At 40.1% G+C, this 22,059-nt stretch overlaps 1 protein-coding gene across 2 annotated transcripts in view; it reads left to right on the top strand.

The window, feature by feature from the left end:
• Positions 1-22,059, top strand: part of PRUNE2 (prune homolog 2 with BCH domain) — a 258,015-nt gene that overhangs the window by 197,425 nt on the left and 38,531 nt on the right. For both annotated transcript variants that reach the window (XM_068551791.1, XM_068551792.1), the window contains exons 10-11: positions 14,549-14,628; positions 16,593-16,793. In XM_068551791.1, coding sequence (XP_068407892.1) covers positions 14,549-14,628; positions 16,593-16,793 — 281 coding nt within the window. The remainder of the gene's footprint in view (positions 1-14,548; positions 14,629-16,592; positions 16,794-22,059) is intronic.

A 22,059-nucleotide genomic window follows, 5' to 3' on the forward strand; every position in this document is an offset into this window, starting at 1 on the left:
TGTGTGGGAATGAAAATATAAAGGAACTTTATGCTCGAGGAAAGCAAGGAACAATTGGGTCACCAGGAAGGAAATACAGAAAATAAAAATGGGGTGATGTTACCGAAGGCACAGAATTCTGGAGCTTCCAGCATGTATTTATTCAACAAAAGCTCACTGGGTGCCAGCTGCTAGGCAGTGCTCTCAGCCCCCCAGGGATTCTGTGGGGCACAGGATACCAGCTGACCCTCTAGGAGCCAACCGTTGGCCCATCCAGATGAAAATGTTTTTATTCTCTGCCCCAGTTTCTTCATCTGGCAAACAGAAAACAGAAAATGATGCCTTAAAAGGATGCTATCAAAAACACAATGTTGGGACTTCCCTGGTGGTGCAGTGGTTAAGAATCCTCCTGCCAATGCAGGGGACACGGGTTCGAGCCCTGGTCCGGGAAGACCCCACATGCCGCGGAGCAACTAAGCCTGTGTGCCACAATTACTGAGCCTGCGCTCTAGAGCCCACAAGCCACAACTACTGAGCCCATGCACTGCAACTACTGAAGCCCACGCACCTAGAGCCTGTGCTCCGCAACAACAGAAGCCACCGCAATGAGAAGCCCGCTCACCACAACTAGGGAAATCCCGCGTGCAGCAACGAACACCCAAAGCAGCCAAAGATAAAAAATAAATAAATTTATTTAAGAAACAAAACAAAACACACAATGTTATTTCAAACGTATAAAGTATAAAGACAGAGAGATACTACATAGAATCAAGGAGGTTTTTTTTCTTTAAGGAAAAAAGAACATAAATAAAATGGTAAAATTTTCAGAACCTAGAAAAATATTGTTTTAGGAAACAAAATTCAAAACTGAAACACAGAAAGCAGCAAATCTAAGAAAATAAAGAGATAGTAAAAGGAACCAAAGTGAAAAGAACAGACGATTGGAAAAAGAGAAACTATTAAAAGATAGAGTGCAGATACAGACTGCAAAAGTGTAGAATTAGATAAATTTAAAACAACCTACTGCAAAAGATAAATGAATCAGCAATTGCCATGAGGAGCAGGTAGTGGCTGTGGCTTATTTATTTTAATATCCCCACTGGCTTGCAGACATCAGACCTTCAGAAGATACTGGTGAGGATGAAGGGATATGACAGACATGTGGCCTGAGGGGGTAGCCGCCCCTCTGCCAAGGCCCGCTTATCAAAGGCCAAACTCCTCCCTTTCTTCAGTGATGCTAATATTTCAGCTTTCTATGCCAGCTCCTCCCTACTTTAATTTGGAAAACATCGAAAGCCCTGATAATATGGCAGTGGGACGTGACAGCATACTATTGCTGCTGATAAACAACTGAAATTACTACTAACGAAGCACTTAATTCTTTCTAATGTCAGCTGGAAATTGTCCAAGTGAGGATTTCTAGAAACTCATAGAGAATATTATTATATTTAAATTACCTCTTTATCTTAAACTGTTGCCCATGCTGGTATTTTAAAAATTGAAAAAACACAGAAGAGTAAATAAATAAAAAGTAAAAAATCCCTTTCTCCCTCAACTGCTCCCTATACATAGCCCCTATTAATTAATTAAATTATTAATAGAAATTAATAACTTCTATTCCTTCTAGATATTGTCTGTGCCTAAACATATGTATAAATGTGCATAACTTTATACAAATTACATCATTCTAAACATACCACCTTGTAATTTGATTTATTAAGTATATCTTAGATGCCATCCCATGCATGTCAATACATTTAGAAATTTTTTGCATTGATATACAGTGATGAATTTCATGTTATATTTAATCACTCCCCTGTTGAGCATTTAGATTATCCTTTATACTTTTTCAAAAAAATAATAAATTATTTGAGTGGAAAAATTCCTTTAGTGGAATATTAAATTAGACTATATTTCCTTTAGTTTATTCAGTGAAATAGACAACTAGGGTTCGAAGCTGAGGGAAAAATGGTGCAAAGTACTCTTATCTCCCAAAGAGAGAAATGGCAAGAAGCTCTCAAAGATTGGGTTAGATACTTCCCCCAAGGTCTTTTTTTTTTCTTTTAAATTGAAGTATAGTTGATTTACAATGTTGTGTTAGTTTCAGGTGTATAGCAAAGTGATTCAGATATACACACACACACACAGACATACATATATATATATAGACATATATATACATATCTGAATATATATATGTATTCCTTTTCAGATTCTTTTCCATTATAGGCTATTACAAGATATTGAATATAGTTCCCTGAGCTATACAGTAGGTCCTTGTTGTTTATCTATTTTACACATAGTAGTGTGTATCTGTTACTCCCTAATTCCTTATTTATCCCTCCCCCACTTCCTCTTTTGTAACCATAAGTTTGTTTTCTATGCCTGTGAGTCTATTTCTGTTTTGAAAATAAGTTCATTTGTATTATTTTTTTAGGTTCCACTCATATGACATTTGTTTTTCTCTGTGTGCTAATCTCTAGGTCCATCCATGTTGCTGCAAATGGCATTATTTCATTCTTTTTTATGGCTAAGATTCCATTGTGTATATATATATATATACACACCACATCTTCTTTATCCATTCATCTGTCATTGGATATTTAAGTTGTTTCCATGTCTTGGCTATTGTAAATAGTGCTGCTGTGAACACTGGGTCACATGTATCTTTTCGAATTAGAGTTTTTGTCTCTTCTGGATATATGCGCAGGAGTGGGATTGCTGGATCATATGGTAACTCTATTTTTAGTTGTTTTTTTTTTAATTGAAGTATAGTTGATTTACAATGTTGTGTTAATTACTACTGTACAGCAAAGTGATTCAGTTATACATACATACATATATAAACACACAGACACTCATGTACATTCTTTTTTTATATATTCTTTTCCATTATGGTTTATCATAGGATATTGAATACAGTTCTGTGTGCTAGACAGTAGGTAGGTCCTTGTTGTTTATCCATTCTATATATAAAAGCACTGCTAACCCCAACTTCCCACTCCATCCCTCCCCCAAACCCTTGGCAACCACAAGTCTTTTCTCTATATCTGTGATTCTGTTTCTGTTTCATACATAGGTTCATTTGTGTCATATTTAGATTCCACATATAAAAAATATCACATGGTATTTGTCTTTCTCTTTCTGACTTACTTAGTATGATAATCTCTAGTTGTATCTATGTTGCCGCAAATGGCAATATGTCGTTCTTTTTTATGGCTGAGTAGTATTCCATTGTATATATGTACCACATCTTCTTTATCCATTCCTCTGTCGATGGACATTTAGGTTGTTTCCATGTCTTGGCTATTGTGAATAGTGCTGCTGTGAACTATAGGGATGCATGTATCTTTTTGAATTATAGTTTTGTCTGGATACATGCCCAGGAGTGGGATTGCTGGATCATATGGTAATTCTATTTTTAGTTTTCTGAGGAACCTCCATACCATTTTCCACAGTGGCTGCACCAACTTACATTCCCACCAACAGTGTAGGACGGTTCCCTTTCCTCCACACCTTCTCCAGCATTTGGTATCTGTAGATTTTTTAATGATGGCCATTCTGACTGGTGTGAGGTGATACCTCAGTGTAGTTTTGATTTGCATTACGCTAATAACTAGTGATGTTGAGCATCTTTTCATGTGCCTATTGGCCATCTGTATTTCTTCTTTGGAGAAATGTTATTTTTAGTATTTTAAGGAACTTCCGTACTGTTCTCCCTAGTGGCTGCATCAATTTACATTCCCACCAACAGTGTAAGAGTGTTCCCTTTTGAGAAATGAAATTGTATTCAAGTTGTTTTCATCTAGAACAGGGGTCAGCAAACTATGGTCTCCAGGTCAAGTCTAGTTAGTTGGCCACCTGTTTTTCTACCCAGTTTTACTGGAACATAGCCACGCCCCTTCATTTACATATCTTATGGCTATTTTTGTGCTACAGCAAAGTTGAGTAGTTATGATAGAGACTGTGTGGCCTGCAAAACGTAACAAATTTGGTATCTGGCCCTTTACAGAAAAACTTTGCCAACCCCAGCTCTAGAGAAGTCAAAGATTTAACTCCCCTGCCATGCCCTAGGGATCAACAAATATGACTGCTTGAGCAGCAGTTGGAAGAGTGTCTCTGTAGGCCCCTGTTGTTTGTATTTCTGGTGCCAGACTGTCCACACTCTTGAGCGACTGAGGGGAAGTAAAACCAAGGCAGTGCAACCATTGCATTGCACTGCTGGGGAGAGGAATCCTTGTGAGCATATCCCCTCGGGCAGGATGGTAGGGCAGGGAGGCATCTACAGACTCATCTGCACAGAAGAGAAATTCCAGGAGGTGCTGAGCTGCTGAAGTGGAGGGTGGGCAGGGTTGCAGGAGTCTGTGCTGAGACTCTGGTCACTTGGTCATCCTACAGGAGCTGCTGACTCTCGCCCTAAAGACTCTTCATTTCTGAAGACAAACAGTCGTCCATTTCTCTTCCTCCTCGTTTCCCAAGAACCTCATCCTTACTTAGCACGCCCATCCCCCCTCCCCCACCCCCCGCCCCCACCGGGTCATTCCTAATAGCATCTGAGAGGCGCTTTTATCATTGTGGAAGAGGGCACTGTAAACTCTACACTGGGTGAACTTCACCTTATTATGTTTAGAGCAATTACTCCTTTGTGGTATGACTTCTGTAAGAGTCACCTCACATTTCTAAATTATGTTTTGAAGAAAACTTAACTTGTTATCAGACGTAATTTGTTGGTAGACAATTTGAGTGGTCAAGTTCCAATGTGTGGTGAGACCTTATGAGGAACACTCTACTAGAAAAGCAGGGCATCCTCCCGTCTCTAAATAAGGGTGTTTATTCAATAGTTAAGTTATTCACCTCCACCACATGCTAGGCCCTCTGCTAAGCACACAGGCTAAGCATTGGGAGTGCCTGCCTTCAAGGACCTCTGTGTGCATGTGTGGAGGGGGGATGAGAGTGGGGAGGAATGGGGAGGGTGGTGGGGCCAGAAAAGTTAGGAATAGACGGTTGTAAATCATGAAAAATACCCATTTGATGTGAGCTCAGGGTACTGTTGGACTTGACCCAACTGTGTGGGGTGGGGATGAGCTCAGTGGCTGAGATGTCTAAGCTGAGTTCTAGAAGACAAGCAAGAACCAAGTGGGGAGTGAGCGATGGGAGAGGAGGCTCGAGTTCAGCCTGGGAGGCCAGACCGTGAAGCCTGGTGAGCCATTACCCTTCCCTTGAGACAGTGGGGACATGAAAGGACTGAAACAAGAAGGTTAGATTGAGATGGTTAGATATTGAGTTAGCAATTTGAAGGGGGTGGGGAGTAAAATCAGAAGCAGGTTTCTGCAAGGAAAAAATGAATTTGAACTAAGGTCTTAGCAGTGAAAATAAAGAGGAGAGGAGGTTGCAAATGTGTAAGACTGGACGGTCAGGATGGTCAACTGGATTGGGAAGGAATGTTAGAAAAAGAAGGAAATTAAGAATGATCGCCAATTTGGGGGTTTGGGAGCTCACAGGTGATTGGTAGGGACATTCACTGGCATGGGGAAGGTATTAGCTGACCATTGCTGCGTAATAAATTATCTCGAAATTTAGCAGCTTAAAACAACATTTTTTCTCTCACAGTTTCTGTGTCGGGAATTTAAGAGCAGATTAGCTAGGTGATTCTGACTCAGGGTCTCTTATGAAGTTGCTGTCGAGACATCAGTCATCTGAAGGCTCGATGGGGGCTGGAGGATCTGCTTCCAAGGTGACCCACCCACATGGCTATTGGCAGGAGGCCTCAGTTCCTTCCTGGATTTTTACAGGAAGCCTTGTTTCCTCACCACCTGGATCTCTCCATAGGGCTGCCTGAGCGTCCTTAGGACATGGCAGCAGCAGGCTTCTCCCACAGTGAGTGATCCAAGAGAGAGCAAAGAGGAAGCCACGTGCTTTTTAGGACCTAGTCTGACAAGTCACACACTGTCACTTCTACCTTACTCTGTTCTTTAAAAGTAAGTCACCAAGTTCCGTCCATACTGAAGGAAAGGGGGGGGGGTGGGTTAGGCTCCAACTTTTGAAAGGAATGTCAAAGAATTTGTGGACATTTTTTTAAAACTACCACAGAGAATGTAGGATGTAGCACATCTGTGCAGAGGAAGATGCTGAATTCAGTTTTGTACCTGTTGGATTTGAAATGCCTGTGAGTAATCCAAGTTATGAACTGTAGATTTGCTTCAGAAACAAGTGTATGCCCCTTCCCAGTGTGAGATTATGCCATTTAATTGAATCTTCTCAACAACAAATATTGATATGTCTTAAGGTTTTAGAAAACATGTGAAAAAGAGAATAATATATACCATGCAGGCAAGAGGTAGAATTCTCCATGCAGCCCTGTTCATAGCCAAGGATTTAATTAACTATTATCTGAAAAGCAAATGTTTTAAATGATATTTAGGCTTTCCTTCTATTCCTGCTGTATTCCTCAAACTTTAGGGCTCATAAGATTTACTACAAAGGATTTTATACAAAACCACATATGCTATAATTCAAGGGTCATTTGGACAGCAAGTGATTTTTGCTACCTGCAGATTTTGAGAATTCAGCCCTGCGTAAGGAGACTGTATAATGTTTCTCTCCTCTGAGAACATGAGAACAGATGGCTGTGGTTTGTGGGGTTCTGCAAAATCCCTAGAGAAGGTGGTAACTGGGTGAGTGCCCAGTGCTTGTGTTCCTTTAGTTTTTTGTCATCTGCTTTCCCTATTCTCACCCACTTCCTTATCTGCCTCAGCTGGCTGACTTATAGGAGTCACCACACTTATCTTTTCTAAGGTGAGTGAGGCCCAGTAGGGTAGCTAATTGTTGACAAGAGCCTCATTTCATGGGCTCAAACCCAGCTTCCTGTTGTGGGACCTAAGTTCCCATCCTTTCCTGGGTATCAGCTTGATTAAGCTGAGTGTGAACCCCAGTGTCTCTTCCTTGCCTCCCAGTTGAGTAATGTTATAAGAGCCCTGGGGCACACAGGGTGGCATGTACCCTTATCTTAAATGGTGCAGCCTACTTTATCAGACAAGGATCCTGAAATGGCAACTCTCCAACCATTGGTCTTTAAAGGGCTAATTTATGTACTCAACAAAAGCAGGCAAGCACCTCATGAAAGGTTTTGTTTCTTCTTTTTTTTTCATTTTCTCTCCACTCCTAGAGAAAGTGACTTATGAACTCTGTCACAAAGGAACTTTCTCTTTATGTAATCATTTCCCAAAATTTATCAGCATAACCATATGGTATTTTTCTAAAGAAAAATTAACAACCTTAACCTGCTACCCTATTTCTATGGAGCTGTATTTTTCAGTGGTCAGTCTTATAAGAATGATTATTCCCTAAAAGGGCTGTTGCCTGCTGCTGGGTGTGCATGCTTGCCAGGAAACATTAGAATCCAGAAGTGCTGTGTGTGCGCTAAGTCTCGGTTCACTGCTCATTCGCTATTAAAAAGAACCTGATCTCGGACAAGGCTAATCCTACAACAGTTAAATCCCTCCAAATTCATAAGTGCTGGAAGGATATACAATGTAGAATGGGCTTACCTTTGTACCTGGTCTAAACTCAAGAGGGTGCATATATAACCAGGTCCCAAAGTTTTCCTTTTTCGGTCAGTCTTTTACTCTGGTGTCAGGACCGCCGTGCTACTGCGCGCTAATTTCTTTATTAAGAAGCAGAAGTACCAGAAACACAAAATCTACTAATATACATGGGATCCATTCTCAAATTGGGAGATTCTATTTATGTCACTGTTCCCCACTTGGTGGTATTTGTGATTAGAGGGGTGCCCAGATTCTGTATAACTAGCACTGAATCACCTAAGAGCACAGTTCTTCTTCCGACTTCGTGGATTGAGTTGAACCCTTAGCTAATTCATCCATTTTCTTTTCTAATATCTGAGTTCAAGGCTATTTATTTTCCTCTAGGAATTTCTTTAGCTGCTTTCACAAGTTTTGACACGTAGGGCTTTATTGTTCAGTTACTTACAGATGTGTTTTTAAATTTCCAAACAGTCTTTTTATGATTGATTTCTTATATATGGCCCTGAAGTCAGAAAATAAGGTACATGCAATGTTGACTTTTGGTATTTTACAAGACATTCTATATAGTTTTCATGAGTTTGAAAAAATTGTGTATTTTTCTTGAGTGTGGATCTGTCCATTAGACCAAGCTATGTTAGTACTTTGTTCAGATCTTCTGTATCTTTATGCATTTTTTCAGATTGATTTCTAAATTCTTGAGACATTCAAATTGCCCCCCATGAAGTTAATTTCTCCTTATAATTTATATTCGATTTTTTGGCCTATGTTGTTAAAAGCGTATTGGCCCTGGATCAATATATCTTCTGAGAAATTCCTCCTTTTATCGTAAAGTAATAACTTTCTTAAGCCTTAATAATGCTTTTCTGCCTGAAGTCTATTTTGTTTGCTACTAATATTGTGACAATTGCTTTCCTGTGGCTATTGTTTTTCTGATATTTCTTTTTATATCACTTTATCGTCAACACTTCTGCATTATTATTATTATTTTTTTTTTTATTTATTTATTTGTTTATTTATTTATTTATTTTTGGCTGTGTTGGGTCTTCGTTTCTGTGCGAGGGCTTCCTCTAGTTGTGGCAAGTGGGGGCCACTCTTCATCGCTGTGCGCAGGCCTCTCACTGTTGTGGCCTCTCTTGTTGCGGAGCACAAGCTCCAGATGCACAGGCTCAGTAGCTGTGGCTCACGGGCCCAGTTGCTCCGCGGCATGTGGGATCTTCCCAGACCAGGGCTCGAACCCGTGTCCCCTGCATTGGCAGGCAGATTCTCAACCACTGCGCCACCAGGGAAGCCCCTATTATTTTTAGATGTTCCCTTTTTTAACCAGCATGGCTACTCAGGGTAAATGACACTGCCTGCTATGACAAACAACCCCAAATCTCAGTGCTTTAACACCACGAAGGTTTAAAAATTATTCTTTAATTATTATAATCTCTTTCATATTGTTTTTTTTTTTTAAAGATTTATTGCTAGTTCTTCTGTTTACAGCATCTGCTGGCAATCCCCCATAGTGTTTTTCCTTAGTTTAGTTTGTAGTTTGGTGGGTGTGGGTGAGGGTGTTGGTGTGGGTTCACCTTTCAGAGGGTTTTCTCTTTCTCCTAAGTGGATTTCCAGTGAATCCTAGATAGTAAAAGTAGCACTATCAAGTGGTTTCGTATTTGGTTCTTTTGGAACCATAGGCCTCTAGGCCTTCAATGGTCCTAGGTGAATTTTAATTTTAATCTCTTGACTTGCGTTTCCTACATCATTCAGGTAATATAAGTCAAGACATACTTGGCATACAAGCAGTGTCTCTAATTCTCATAGGTTGCTTTTTGTTTTCCACCCGAGATTCCAGGCAGACTGTGCTTTCCAAGGCCAGAGGATAGAGTTTGTTCTCATCCCTCTTTCATTAAGAGGGCCGCTTTTTAAGGGCCACGGCCTTATTTAGAAGTTCAGGTCTAGGCCTTCCTTCCAGCACCTGGAGGTTACTTCTCCTGTGGGGCCCAAAGGCCTATGTCCAGTCCAAAATCCTGCAGGCTACCTTTCATCAGCTTTCTAGAATAACTCTTCATTTCCAGCACCTGGGGATTTCCCTAGGTCTCTTTCAAGTTTGGAAATGTATTAATTACTTTTAGGGTGTTCTGTCTTATATAGCATTTCTTTGGATTTATAATGATAAATGACATTACACCTTGCCAGACACTTTCTGATCTCTTTTTTTTTTTTTTTTTTTTTTTTTTTAGCAAATAAAGAAAAGTCTCAGAGGGAGAGCCCAGGGGTTTCTACCTTGAATTTAATAGCATTGTTTTATTTTGATTATATTTAATTTATGTGACTATTTATTTTAGGTGAGTGATTCTCAGTTTCCTTATATACAGTGATAACCTTCCTTTCAAAACAAACTTAGTTAAGTCAATTTAAAGAAAAATATTAAGTAAATTGACAAGGGCTAGGTGGCTATGAAAAACCCATAAAGGTGGTATATTAATATTCAAGTTTATAGAATGCTTGAAAAGCATTTGATGCTCTTCTGAGCTTTGTCCTCATTTTAAAAAATGTTCCTATATGCTAAAGCAAACCTAGACAAGAAGATGTTTACCATCAACCTGAGCCTGGGTTGAGAATGTGGGAAATGGGTTACCCAAATCAGGGCATAGTGCCAGTCAGATATTCCCTTCAAAACAAACAATAAAGATCAGCTGTACTACTCAGAATGGGCTGGATTAGCACGTGGTTAACAGAGAAACCCAATATCTCAGGGCAAAACAAGAAGATTTCTTTCTTGCTCATATATCCAACGATCTTTATTCAGTAGGGGCTCTGCTCCTCACAGCCCCTGGGCTGAACTCCTCCATAGGTACCAAGGCGGGGAACAGCACGTGGCACCTACACTTGATCCTAATTCTTCTGCCCGTAAGTGACACCTGCCACTTCCGCCCTCGTTTCATTGATCAAAGCAAGTCACATGGCCACCCTAATTTCAGGGGAGGACACGTGCGCAAAAGGCGGAGAGCCAGAACTATTTGGTGAAGAGCGATAATGTTTATAAAACCCGCCCAGCAAACAAACAGTTCTGGATCCGTCCTGTAGATGGCGACGTGGAGCCGAGCATCTGTTGGGGAGGTCAGCCATAGTAGAGTCAGACTCAGTGTTTACAACACCCCCAGCCTGTTTGGTAGCTCCCTTCCGTACAGAGAAAACCCCTAATTAGGTAGTGACTACAGTTGGGTAAGGTAAAATACTTAACCTTCACTATGGACTGATTTGTTACGTAACAGATCCCAAGAGGCTTCCATTCCCATTGGTAAAACTCCATGCTGTTCCATCGCCAACGACTCTGGCCACTTCATTTCTACAAATATTTATAGACCTAATGTATGAATGTGGTTGAAGTATTTACAATGGGCATAACTTGGGTTTCTCCCAGGTTTGCCTCTGGGCTGTTCTGGTGCAGCGTTCCTTCTCTGTCCCTGGGGTTTCATAAAAACTCCCCACGGCCTTCTGTAATATCTGTGGATTTGTGAGTCCCTCTCTTCCCATCACTGCCTGTTCACAGCTTCAGCTTTTCTTTTCCCTCAGGTATGCCGCCTCCGGTTTTCTAGCACTTTCTTAACTGCGTCTCTGTGCCGTAAAGGGGCACTGAGAGACAAAGGTTCTATTTACTAACTTCAGTGAGTCCAGGGCACTTATAGGCTCTATGGAGATTTGTGCAGCACTGAAATTTTCCCTTACCTAGGCTGATACCCCAATTTTAATAACCTCAATATATGTTTTATCCAACCATGACACAGACTTCAATTAAATCACTGATCCTGCTATTATGTTTAGAATGAGGGAACACAATACCTTAAACTTAGTCAATGCTTTATAATTTCCAGAGTAGTATTTTCTTACGTATTCTATTTATCCTGTTTATTCTCCACAGTCACTGTAATATTCGGTATTCATTATCTTCATTTAAAATCACGAAGACGGTCAGCTAATTTTCTCAGGGTTAATAAGCTTGTCAGTACTAACCGTAGAACTGTAACCCAGGACTATAGCCTCATATCTAGGAGCCTTTCAATTATTCCATGATGTTGCCTGTAACTCACAAACATCAACAAAACCTACAAAATTTTAAGACGGATACTATCTATTTTTAAACCCTTCATATTTATTTTGGAGCTAAGGCCAGCACCCTTATGTGCTCTCTGAAGCAAGTAGATATGATGTCTTTTTTTTTTTTTTTTTTTTTAAGGTTGACTCATAGGCAACTAGAGAAAATAATGTATGTGTGCATTTAGGGGATTTCAAGTTCAGTAATTCAATCCAACACATATTTATCAGGTATTTATTTCTACCAGGTGCTGGAGATGTAATAGTAAAGAAGACAGACGTGGTTTCTGTCCTCATGAAGCTTCAAGGCTAATGGAGAAGGCAATTATAATAGCAAAAAGAACTACAATAAAGTCGATAACATTTTTTTCTTTCAGTGTTCTTTTCAGGCATTGCACAGTCTCTTTTTTTTTTATTAATTTATTTATTTTTTATATTTATTTTTGGCTGTGTTGGGTCTTCGTTTCTGTGTGAGGGCTTTCTCTAGTTGTGGCAAGTGGGGGCCACTCTTCATCGCGGTGCGGGGGCCTCTCACTATCACGGCCTCTCTTGTTGCGGAGCACAGGCTCCAGACGCGCAGGCTCAGTCTCTTTTTTATTGGCGAGAAAATGGAGGGCACAGAAAGGTTAAGTAACTTGCCATATGACACACAGTAAGGGGAAGAGCTAAGATTTGAATCTAGCTGCTCTCAACAGCAGCATTTTGCTACTTTATAGGTACTACAGGGTTGATGTCAAAGAGAACGCACACAGATTACTTCAGATGACAAGGGGTCATTGTAACGAAATTTGAAGAACTGCAACAGCATGGGAAACCCAGACGGCTAACCCTCTGGGTCCCAGGACTTTCAAACTGGGGCCTAGAGCAGGCCTTCTCTTTGCCTACCACCCCACCTCCATTGCTGGACAGTCTGGTTTGATGCATCCCATGCGGTGCGTCTCTGGCAAGGTTTATCTTGTTCCTGCCAATACGTTTATTGCCTTTGACTCACACGCTGACCCCTTGCTCACTGTTTTTCGACTAGGGTGCAGGACTCATTTCAGAGAACATATAGGGCAGAAGCCACAACAAGTGTATGGAGAAAGAAACTCCCTGGGGTTGTGTTTTTGAAGGGGTCTGTGGGGTTGACGGGTAAGGACACAGGCATTTACTTCTCTCAGGGGAGCAGCGCTGAATTGTTGGTGACAGTCCTCATTATTTTAACTCCATCATCCCATCTTCACCACAAGCATGAGGCTGGTCTGTTTCATTCTTCTACATCCTTAGCACAGAGTAGACACTCGATACATATTTGCTGAATAAATGAAGCAAGTACAGTTATCACTAGAGACACAGGATTTTGTTTATGTCATAGGCTTTGTTAACAATAAGGGGTTTAACTTGAATCCTGAAGAAACTGATCATCCTGGTAAGCAAACTCCAAATGTTTGGTAGACCCAGATTGAGGTGGAGAGGAGTCGCAGTAGGAGAGGGAGGGAGGGATTAAATTTAGAACTTTAACACAAAGGTTTATCATGTTTAAATTTAGATTAGTGCCTACGTCAGAGGTATTCACCCTAGATGAGTGAAATTACATGGAAGCCACCACGAAGAAAAATATATTGTCGTAGGGAGGGCGGTAGGGAGACGCAAGAGGGAGGGGATATGGGGATATATGTATATGTATAGCTGATTCACTTTGTTATAAAGCAGAAACCATTGTAAAGCAATTATACTCCAATAAAGATGTTAATATATATATATATATATATATATATATATATATATATATATAATCGTGATAAATGGGGATGTACTGAACGGGGGTCAGGAGATAAAAATAAGTCAAGGGGAATTTACTTTGAACAGTGATCAGCTTCCTACAAGAGCATATAGATTTGCCACAGTTTCCTCCAGTATTTGTCTGTTCCCTTCCACTAGTCTTACCAAGTGGGTAAGTCCTGGGTTCAGTAGTCCCGGGTTCAACACTGATTACAGAGAAAAGATTGTAACTCATAACCAGAACCATCTTCACCAACTTATAATTCACAATGAATCTTTTTTTTTTTTTTTAATTAATTAATTAATTAATTTTATTTTTGGCTGTGTTGGGTCTTCGTTTCTGTGCAAGGGCTTTCTCCAGTTGTGTCAAGCGGGGGCCACTCTTCATTGTGGTGCGCGGGCCTCTCACTATCGCAGCCTCTCTTGTTGCGGAGCACAGGCTCCAGACGCGCAGGCTCAGTAATTGTGGCTCACGGGCCCAGCCGCTCCGCGGCACGTGGGATCCTCCCAGACCAGGGCTCGAACCCGCGTCCCCCGCATTGGCAGGCAGACTCCCAACCACTGCGCCACCAGGGAAGCCCCACAATGAATCTTTAAATATTCAAAGAAGGAAGGAAAATAACATCAGTTGGCACCTTCTCAGGAATGTTAATTAGGCACTTTACATTCATTGCTTAATCTTTCAACAACTCAGTGAGGTAGGTGGCCTATCCCTGTTTTACAAATAGAGATCAGCAGAGTATGCTTTCCTCTGCCCACAGCAGTTTAGGTAACATGCTCAAATTTACACAGAGGAAGAGATATATACAAAGTCAGATCTGTACTTACACCAAAGCACATATATTGTATCCCTTGTTGAAAAAAAAATTAAATGTCTCCTTAAGTATACTTTATTAGTTATTTGCTTCTCCTGTTTCTAAATTTCTTACTTGAGGTGTGTTTACTTATGAGAACTGGCAGAAGAAGTGACTCGCTCTGTGCACAGAGTAAAATCCGAGTCCGTGGTTCTCATTCACAGTAACTGCAGAAAGTCTGTATTCGAATTTGGGGCCACTTACAATGGATTCAGTACACATACTTGGTTTCTTGAAAATGCCATCCTGGAATCTCTGGGTTTCCTTTTCAAAGAAAATTAAATCCCACACAATTTTTTACACTCTTTGCTTTGTTTTTGTTTGTTTTTTCAGACTACTGTCAGAGGATGTGGGAATGGACATCCCCTTTGAGGAGGGAATGCTGAGTCCCAGTGCTGCAGACATGAGGCCTGGTGAGAGAGCGTTCATTCATTTTCTTCAGCAGTGTTCTATATCCAAACGTGTTCCATTATTCAGTGAGAGAACCATTTCCTGTGCATCCAACTTGTGAGATCAGTGATAAAAGTGAAGAGAGGAAAAAAATATGTGTGAGGAAGGTGTTAGGCTTGATGTGGTTAATTTCAGAGTTGACTTGAATCATCAACTAGTGTGGGCCACCCTTTATCTCCTGGGCCATGCCTGGATCTGCCAATGTTTCCAGTTCCTGAGATAACTGGCTGCTGTTTATCATTATACCAAATTCTAACATCTAAGTTCACCAAATTTATACTTAAGTGTGAGAATATTTAAAATTAGTGATTTAATATTAAGGATGCTCAGTATCCTGATTATTAAAAAAGAAAAACAAACAAAAAACCCAAACTACACTTTACAACCCAAGGCATATACAAAAAGGAATTTAAAAATTTCAGTTGCAACCTATATGACTCTCACTCTGTACTAGGTTCACTCCTTTGCACTGTACCAGCTACAGGATCATACCAAGATCCTGAACCCTGACATTATCAGTCAAGCCTAGAATTGAGAAAGAAGGGAGTCAATTTTTTATTTCTGTCCAAGTATTTAAAGTGCATTCTTCAAAGTACTAATCATGTGACATAACTATTCTTAAGTGTTCTATGGCCAAATAAGCATGGTAGCCACTGTACATCTGCTCCACTCTTCAAGGTCCACAATTCACTTTTTATTAAAAAAGGTGAATTGTGGGAATTCCCTGGCAGTCCAGTGGTTAGAAATCTGCGCTTCCACTGCAGGGGGCCCAGGTTCGATCCCTGGTCAGGGAACTAAGATCCCACAAGCCGCGTGGCATGGCCAAAAAATAAAAACCAAAAGTGTTATATACATAACATTTCTACCATCACAAAAGATTTCTTTTGGACAGCACAGCTCTGAGAATCCCTGTAATATGGAAACCCAATGTTTTACAAACTGACGGATCAATAGAAACTTTTTTTCAAGTAATACATAAAAACATTACATGGAACACGGTTCAGGTGTTGTCTATACAGAAAAAAAAAAAAAATCTTAATGACAAAGAAACAGTGTCAGCTTCCTTAGGACAAGAGAGAAGACTAGAGTTAGAATTCCAGAATTGATGGGTATACCAGATGGCCTTCAAAACATTTTGTGATAGGGAATCCTGAAATTTTTTTGTTAAGGTATCTCTCTAACATTGTTTAGTTGGGATCAACTTGGTTAAAAATGACTTCTCCAGCTCTGCTTCTGTTAAGTGAAAGGCTCTTGAACAGCAAGATGCATATTACAGTGAAAGAGTGGGAGCTAATTCCATGAGCCTTACACGAGGAGACTATCACTACGGTACAGGAACCAATGTCAAGCAATATTGGCATAAGAAGTAATGACTGCTTGATCAAGGAATGTAATCTGGGAGGGTACCTCAGTTTTATTGCAAAAAAAAAAAAAAAAAAAAAAAAGCCAAAGAAAGTTCACAACAGAGTTGTCAGGAACTAAAGGGACGTATTTTGGGAGTGTCTGTAATATTACAGATAAAGTTTGTATCCTCCATTTCACAGGAATAAAGTCTACGTGAATCATTTTAAGTTATGTGTAAAGCTTAACTGTTTTTCTTAAGTAATATGCATCATAAAAAATTTGATTCAGTATTATATCAATGTCAAGTTCTCAAACCTGAACAGGGCAGTTCTAAAAACTGTATCTCTGCCCATTTAGCAGTGGCTCCCACTTCCTATTTCTGCGTGGCCAGGGCTGATGTAGCTGGGGCGAGCCAGTACTGAGGCCTGCTGGTCAAGAGTGGGGTCTAAATCCCACATGAGGACTTTTAGCAGGTGTGCCTTTGCTGAAAGGGCCTCAAAATTGTTTTTCACTGGGGCCCACACCCACTGTTGGCAGCTGTGTGTATGGTCTAATACTTAATGTTGCTCTTTATCTGCTTTAGAACCTCCTAATTCTCTGGATCTTAATGGCAGTCATCCTCAGAGAATCAAACTCACAGCCCCAAATATCAATCTGTCTCTGGATCAAAGTGAAGGGTCTATTCTCTCTGATGATAACTTGGACAGTCCAGATGAAATTGATATCAATGTGGATGAACTCGATACCCCCGATGAAGCAGATTCTTTTGAGTACACTGGGCATGGTAAGTTGCCAAGTTGGCAAGGCCAAAGTTAAGTGAAAAGTGAAAGATTATCTAATCTTATCTCATGCCATCTAAGTGGCTTTAGGAACAAACCTCTCATTGTGTTGCTAGTGGCTCCTTTCTGTGATTTCTAGAAGCTTCTGTTTGTATCTCAGGTCATAGGTGGCCATGATTGACGGTTTAGAGCTTGACAGAACAGGTACGGCTCACAGAGGTCATACATAGCCATCACTCCTTTGTTAAACCCCTACTTTATGCCAGGCCTTGTGCTTGGCTGGGGTTGTAGGGAAACTGTTACATGCTGTGTTATAAGAAAATTGGGACTGGGTTTGCAGAGAAAGAGAATTTAATCTGGAAGATAAAATTAGAAGTGGAAAAATTAGAGCTTACCAGTTTCTCTGTACAAGCTCCCACTGTCTGGAATGTTCTTTCCCACAGATCCTACATGCGTGGCTCCTTCTCTTTATTCAGATCTTAATCAGATGTCACCTTCTCAGAGGCCTTCCCTGACCTCTGTAATCAAAGGCATTCCCCACCCCACCACCTAGTCACTCTCTATCCCAGTATTCACTTTATTTTCCATGCGTCACACTAATTGAAATCATATCATTTAACTATTTGTTTGCATCTCTGTTTTCTTTCTCTTCCCACTAGAATGTCTGCTCCACAAGGTCAGGGGCTTTCTTATGTTTAGTGCTATATCCCCAATAAAGCAGGAAGGAAGGAGGGATGGGACAGGGTGTGTGCTGGGGGAAGAATAAAAAGGAAGAAAATTAAAAGCTGCTGGATCAAACACTGGCACTCCTGATATGATTACCAGTCTTATTTTAGTTCTTTCTCTTGCTCAATGAAATTGCGTTTGTTAAGAAATCTATACAAATACAAAGCACTTGCTTTAAAAAATGGCATCATGTAGTTTCAGTTCTACAGGGTGGCATTCTCTGACTTTATAGTATTTGAATTTGAAAGTAAGAGAATCCTGGCTACAGCTACTGCTTTGATACACTTTGAAAATGATTTAAAAAGAAAGACCACAATTGAATGATGCCCTGACTCATTTAGAGCTATACTGATTCCAGCAGTTTCTTTCATAGAAGAACATAGTTATGAAATTAGGAGAGTCATCATCAAATTACTTTCATCATCAAATTACTTAAGTCAACCAATGGTCATTGAGCAACCAGGGCTACAACCACAACCAGCATAGATTCAGACCCTGCCTTCACAGAGTGTAAAGCTTTATTTCCTCAAGCTAAGAAAACAGGAAGTGGCTAAACTACTTGTATTACAGACTATCATGTTTAAGTAGAGGTTTTATATTGCACTTTTATCATGTTCTTGGATTTTTATAGTTATCAGGATATTTGATCCTGTAGGTTGAAATGCACAAACAGGAGGTGAAAGGTCTTGAATTCATATTCTTTTCTGCCATCTCAGACACTCTTCCCCAGCTACTCCATCCTTTCCAGCTGACCCCAGCTCTCCCAGCCCTTCTTCTGCTAATAGATCTTCAAGTGTAAAAATCATGCCTTAACTTAAAGTCCCAGAGAAGACAGCTGTGGCAGGACCCTGCTAGCCCCTCCCTCTCCTCCCCTTCTACTTCCCTGTTGCCCTGGAGAGCTGTGTCACACCACATCTGAACCTTTTCTTTTTATAAATAGTAAAACTGTCAAGCAAAGTGGCGGGGGCTGAGCAAACTGGTAATTAAAGCTGCCACTTGCTGACACAGTTCTTTTTATTTAGTCGACACAGTCATGTTGAAAGAACCAGATTAACGGCCACAACCCTGCTTTTAGGTCTTAAACTCAAAGGAGAGAATTTTAATGTAAGCTGAATTTTAAGTCCACCTTGATTTTCATATGAAAGATGTATGTTCAGACACTGTTTTAAAAACAACATTAAACACTGAAAACACAAAGTGCATCTGAACAGCTATATTTTATAAACATGCAGATATAGATAACTGACTATAAAGAGAGAATACAGTAGCGTCCCAAAGTATGAAATCAGTGCTTGGAAAGCTTCATGGTTTTCTTGTTGCTTGTTTGTTGTGTGAGCATTCTGAACTAGGCATATACATTCTAAACAAAACTGGAGTTTTTAAGGCACAGGCTTTCAAGAGTGTTTGGTCAGTCATTAATTTTATTTAATGAACACTTTTCATAGTGCTTACTGTGCGCCAGGATCTGTGCTAGGTGCATTATAAACATTAACTATATTAATGCTCACGTCAAATCTATGAATAGGTATTATGTTACCCCCAGAGGTTAAGCAATTCACCTAAGGTCACATAGCCAGTAAACGTCAGAGCCAGCATTCAAAACCTGAGTTGTTGTCCTGACTCCTGGGCCATGCTCCTTCTCCATAAATATAGTGACAGTGAAAAGGAGGATCTTTTACTAGGTTAGGCCAGCACACCTGAAGTCAAGCCTGGTGACCCACCCTCACATTTACATTCCCTTTTATCCAGCCATTTTCCGGTGACTTGAGGGCCCTTAATTTCCCAAGTGCTTGAAGGATGTTTACACCATTTGCCTGTTTTATTCAGTTGATGATCACCAAACATTGCTGCCAGGTTATTTGCCCACAATGTGATTTTGCTTATGGAAAATTTCTGAAGCTCACTATCAAAAGATGTTAAATTAGTCTTCCTTTCCAAGCTATTTTCTTTAATAGCTGTGTCTAAATATCGTTCAAAGTACCGACATAATTAAGGCTTGACTTCCTTTGATATTTAGAAGTGCCAAAGATATCAGAAATATGTAGATAGTGAAGGATGTAACAGGCCAGTCTTTCATATTAAGGGAGATCTGAGCTTTTTTTTTCTTTTAATACTTTATTATAATAATCCTATAAACTTAAAAATATCCAAAGGTCAGAAAATTGATGATGACCTATTTCTGTTTTCCAAACCAACTGCAGAGTTACTTTTACCATAATTCAGGTCTCAGCAAAGGCATTTCATAAGGGAAATGGAAAAATGATAGAGAATTTTAGCCTGAATATTTATGATAAAAACATTAGAAGAAACACTCATGTACGCTTATATTTTTTCTTCCTAGGCTAAGCGATGTTTAGTGACCTCGTTTAAGCTATCTTTTCTAAAACTAACCCCTAATGACAGACAGTTTCCTATGTGAATAAGATGCCCTAACGTTTTTTCCACATAATCAGGTAGTCACTTCATTTAACTTCCTTATCTGCAGTCTTCCATTATTTTCACAGCCTACAGGCAACCAGCTTATAAAATCAATTCCCTGTTTTAACTCTGCATATTAACTAGTCAAGTGTTAGGCTTATTCTGTTTTACCCATGAGCAACCTTATGCCATAATGATGATGTGGTCTGAAAGGATGATTTTTCCTTGTATTTTTGTATGTTGAGTTTTCACATTCAAATTAACTACATACCTGTTGTCACCTGAAGAACTTTAAAGACTTTCTTAGCTGGGTACAGGATGTCTTTCCTCTAACAAGTGAAAGTTCAAACCCGGGGGGCGGAGTGTATGAAAACATGGAAGTGGGAAGACCATTGAGCAAGTTACTCTTGTCGCCTGGGACTAAGATGTACCTAGGACTCTAGCAATAGCAAAGAAGATGGAGAAAGCCCGTGTTTGAACCCCAGCTATGCTCTTTCCGACTGTACTGAACTACACTTCAACAGGAAAAAAGTGAAGAATTTTCTCAGTTTGTGATACTGGCAAAAGATGAAGCTGAACTTAAGCTTCATTCTGTCAGGAAGGGTCCCTAGAAATATGTTCACATCATTATATGCTTTTGTAAAAGTTGGAAAAAAAAAAAAAAAGAAAAAAATATTTTCCTTAAAAAGCTCCCTCCCCCCAAAACTATATATACTTCAGGCTCAAACAAACCTGAATCCACATTGGATACTAAGTAGCATAAAAGGGAGAGATGAAAGGTATGTTAGGAATGAAAATTAAAAGCTAGTTTATAAATCTCTGGGTGTTTAGCATAATACTAAACATGACTTGAATGATGAGTGTCATTTAGAAAGCACTCCTCCTACAAATTAAATTAGTAACATTCAACCTAATGTTCTCTAAATCAATAATCTAGATTAATACATAGCATGTTCAGGATTCAATTATGCCTATGTTAGTGATCAAATATGTCATGAATAATACCTAACCTCATTTTCTTCCTGGGAGTGATTTCTAACATTTAATACAAGTAAAGAGGCTCTTTGGCTTAAAAAAAAAAAAAAATTAAAGGAAAAAGTTCAAACGTAATGAATGTCTTTTAAGGCATTTTCAGACTGTTCCCGTTATCAGTGCAAGATCACAACATAGAAAGCTAGTCCCCTTTACAGATGTATGTCCCTACTGGAGGCCACAGCTGGCCTCATCGCCTCATCTTTTGTTAGTCTGTATGATCACCAACAGTGGACTCCCCACTGTGATCTGTTAGCACAGGATATTCAGGAGTCTGTGTACTAAATCATCTCACCAAAGGCAAAAGAAAATGTTCAAGTTGACTTCTCCCCTGTGTACCAGGGCTTAATTGACTTCAACAGTCGCCAGGGAGAAAAGCCTGTTATTCAGAAAAGGAGACAAAGAAAATCAAGCATTTCTTAGTGAAGAGAGCGTAAGACCAAACATTAAATTTGGAGGGCCTGGGGATAGAGAGTTAAATGAGACCGGAAAATTTTGCAAATAGTGAGAAAATGATAGCAATGGGAGGATGGTAATTTATAGTTGTAGCTGAAGAATTATTTTTTTTTAAAGTAGTTTTCTCATATTCTTAAAATTTAATTTAATTTAATTTTTTATTTTATTTCTGGCTGCCTTGGGTCTTCATTGCTGCACGCGGTCTTTCTCTAGTTGTGGCGAGCGGGGGCTGCTCTTCATTGTGGTGGGCGGGCTTCTCATTGCAGTGGCTTCTCTCGTTGTGGAGCTCGGGCTCTAGGCAAGTGGGCTTAGCCATTGCGGCACATGGGCTTAATAGATGCAGTGTGTGGGCTTAGTAGTTGTGGCCCACAGGCTCTAGGGTGCATGGGCTTCAGTGGTTGTGGCGTGTGGGCTTCAGTTGTGGCTTGCGGGCTCTAGAGCGCAGGCTCAGTAGTTGTGGCACACGGGCTTAGGTGCTCCACAGCATGTGGGATCTTCCCGGACCAAGGATTGAACCTGTGTTCCCTGCATTGGCAGGCAGATTCTCAACCACTGCGCAACCAGGGAAGTTCCACCAGTGGTTTTAATAGCGTGAGGAAATAGGTACTCTCAGATATTTTGGTGTGATATATTCAAGGG

This window comes from Eschrichtius robustus, chromosome 10 (genome assembly GCF_028021215.1).
Source record: "Eschrichtius robustus isolate mEscRob2 chromosome 10, mEscRob2.pri, whole genome shotgun sequence".
Taxonomy (NCBI): Eukaryota; Metazoa; Chordata; class Mammalia; order Artiodactyla; family Eschrichtiidae; genus Eschrichtius; species Eschrichtius robustus.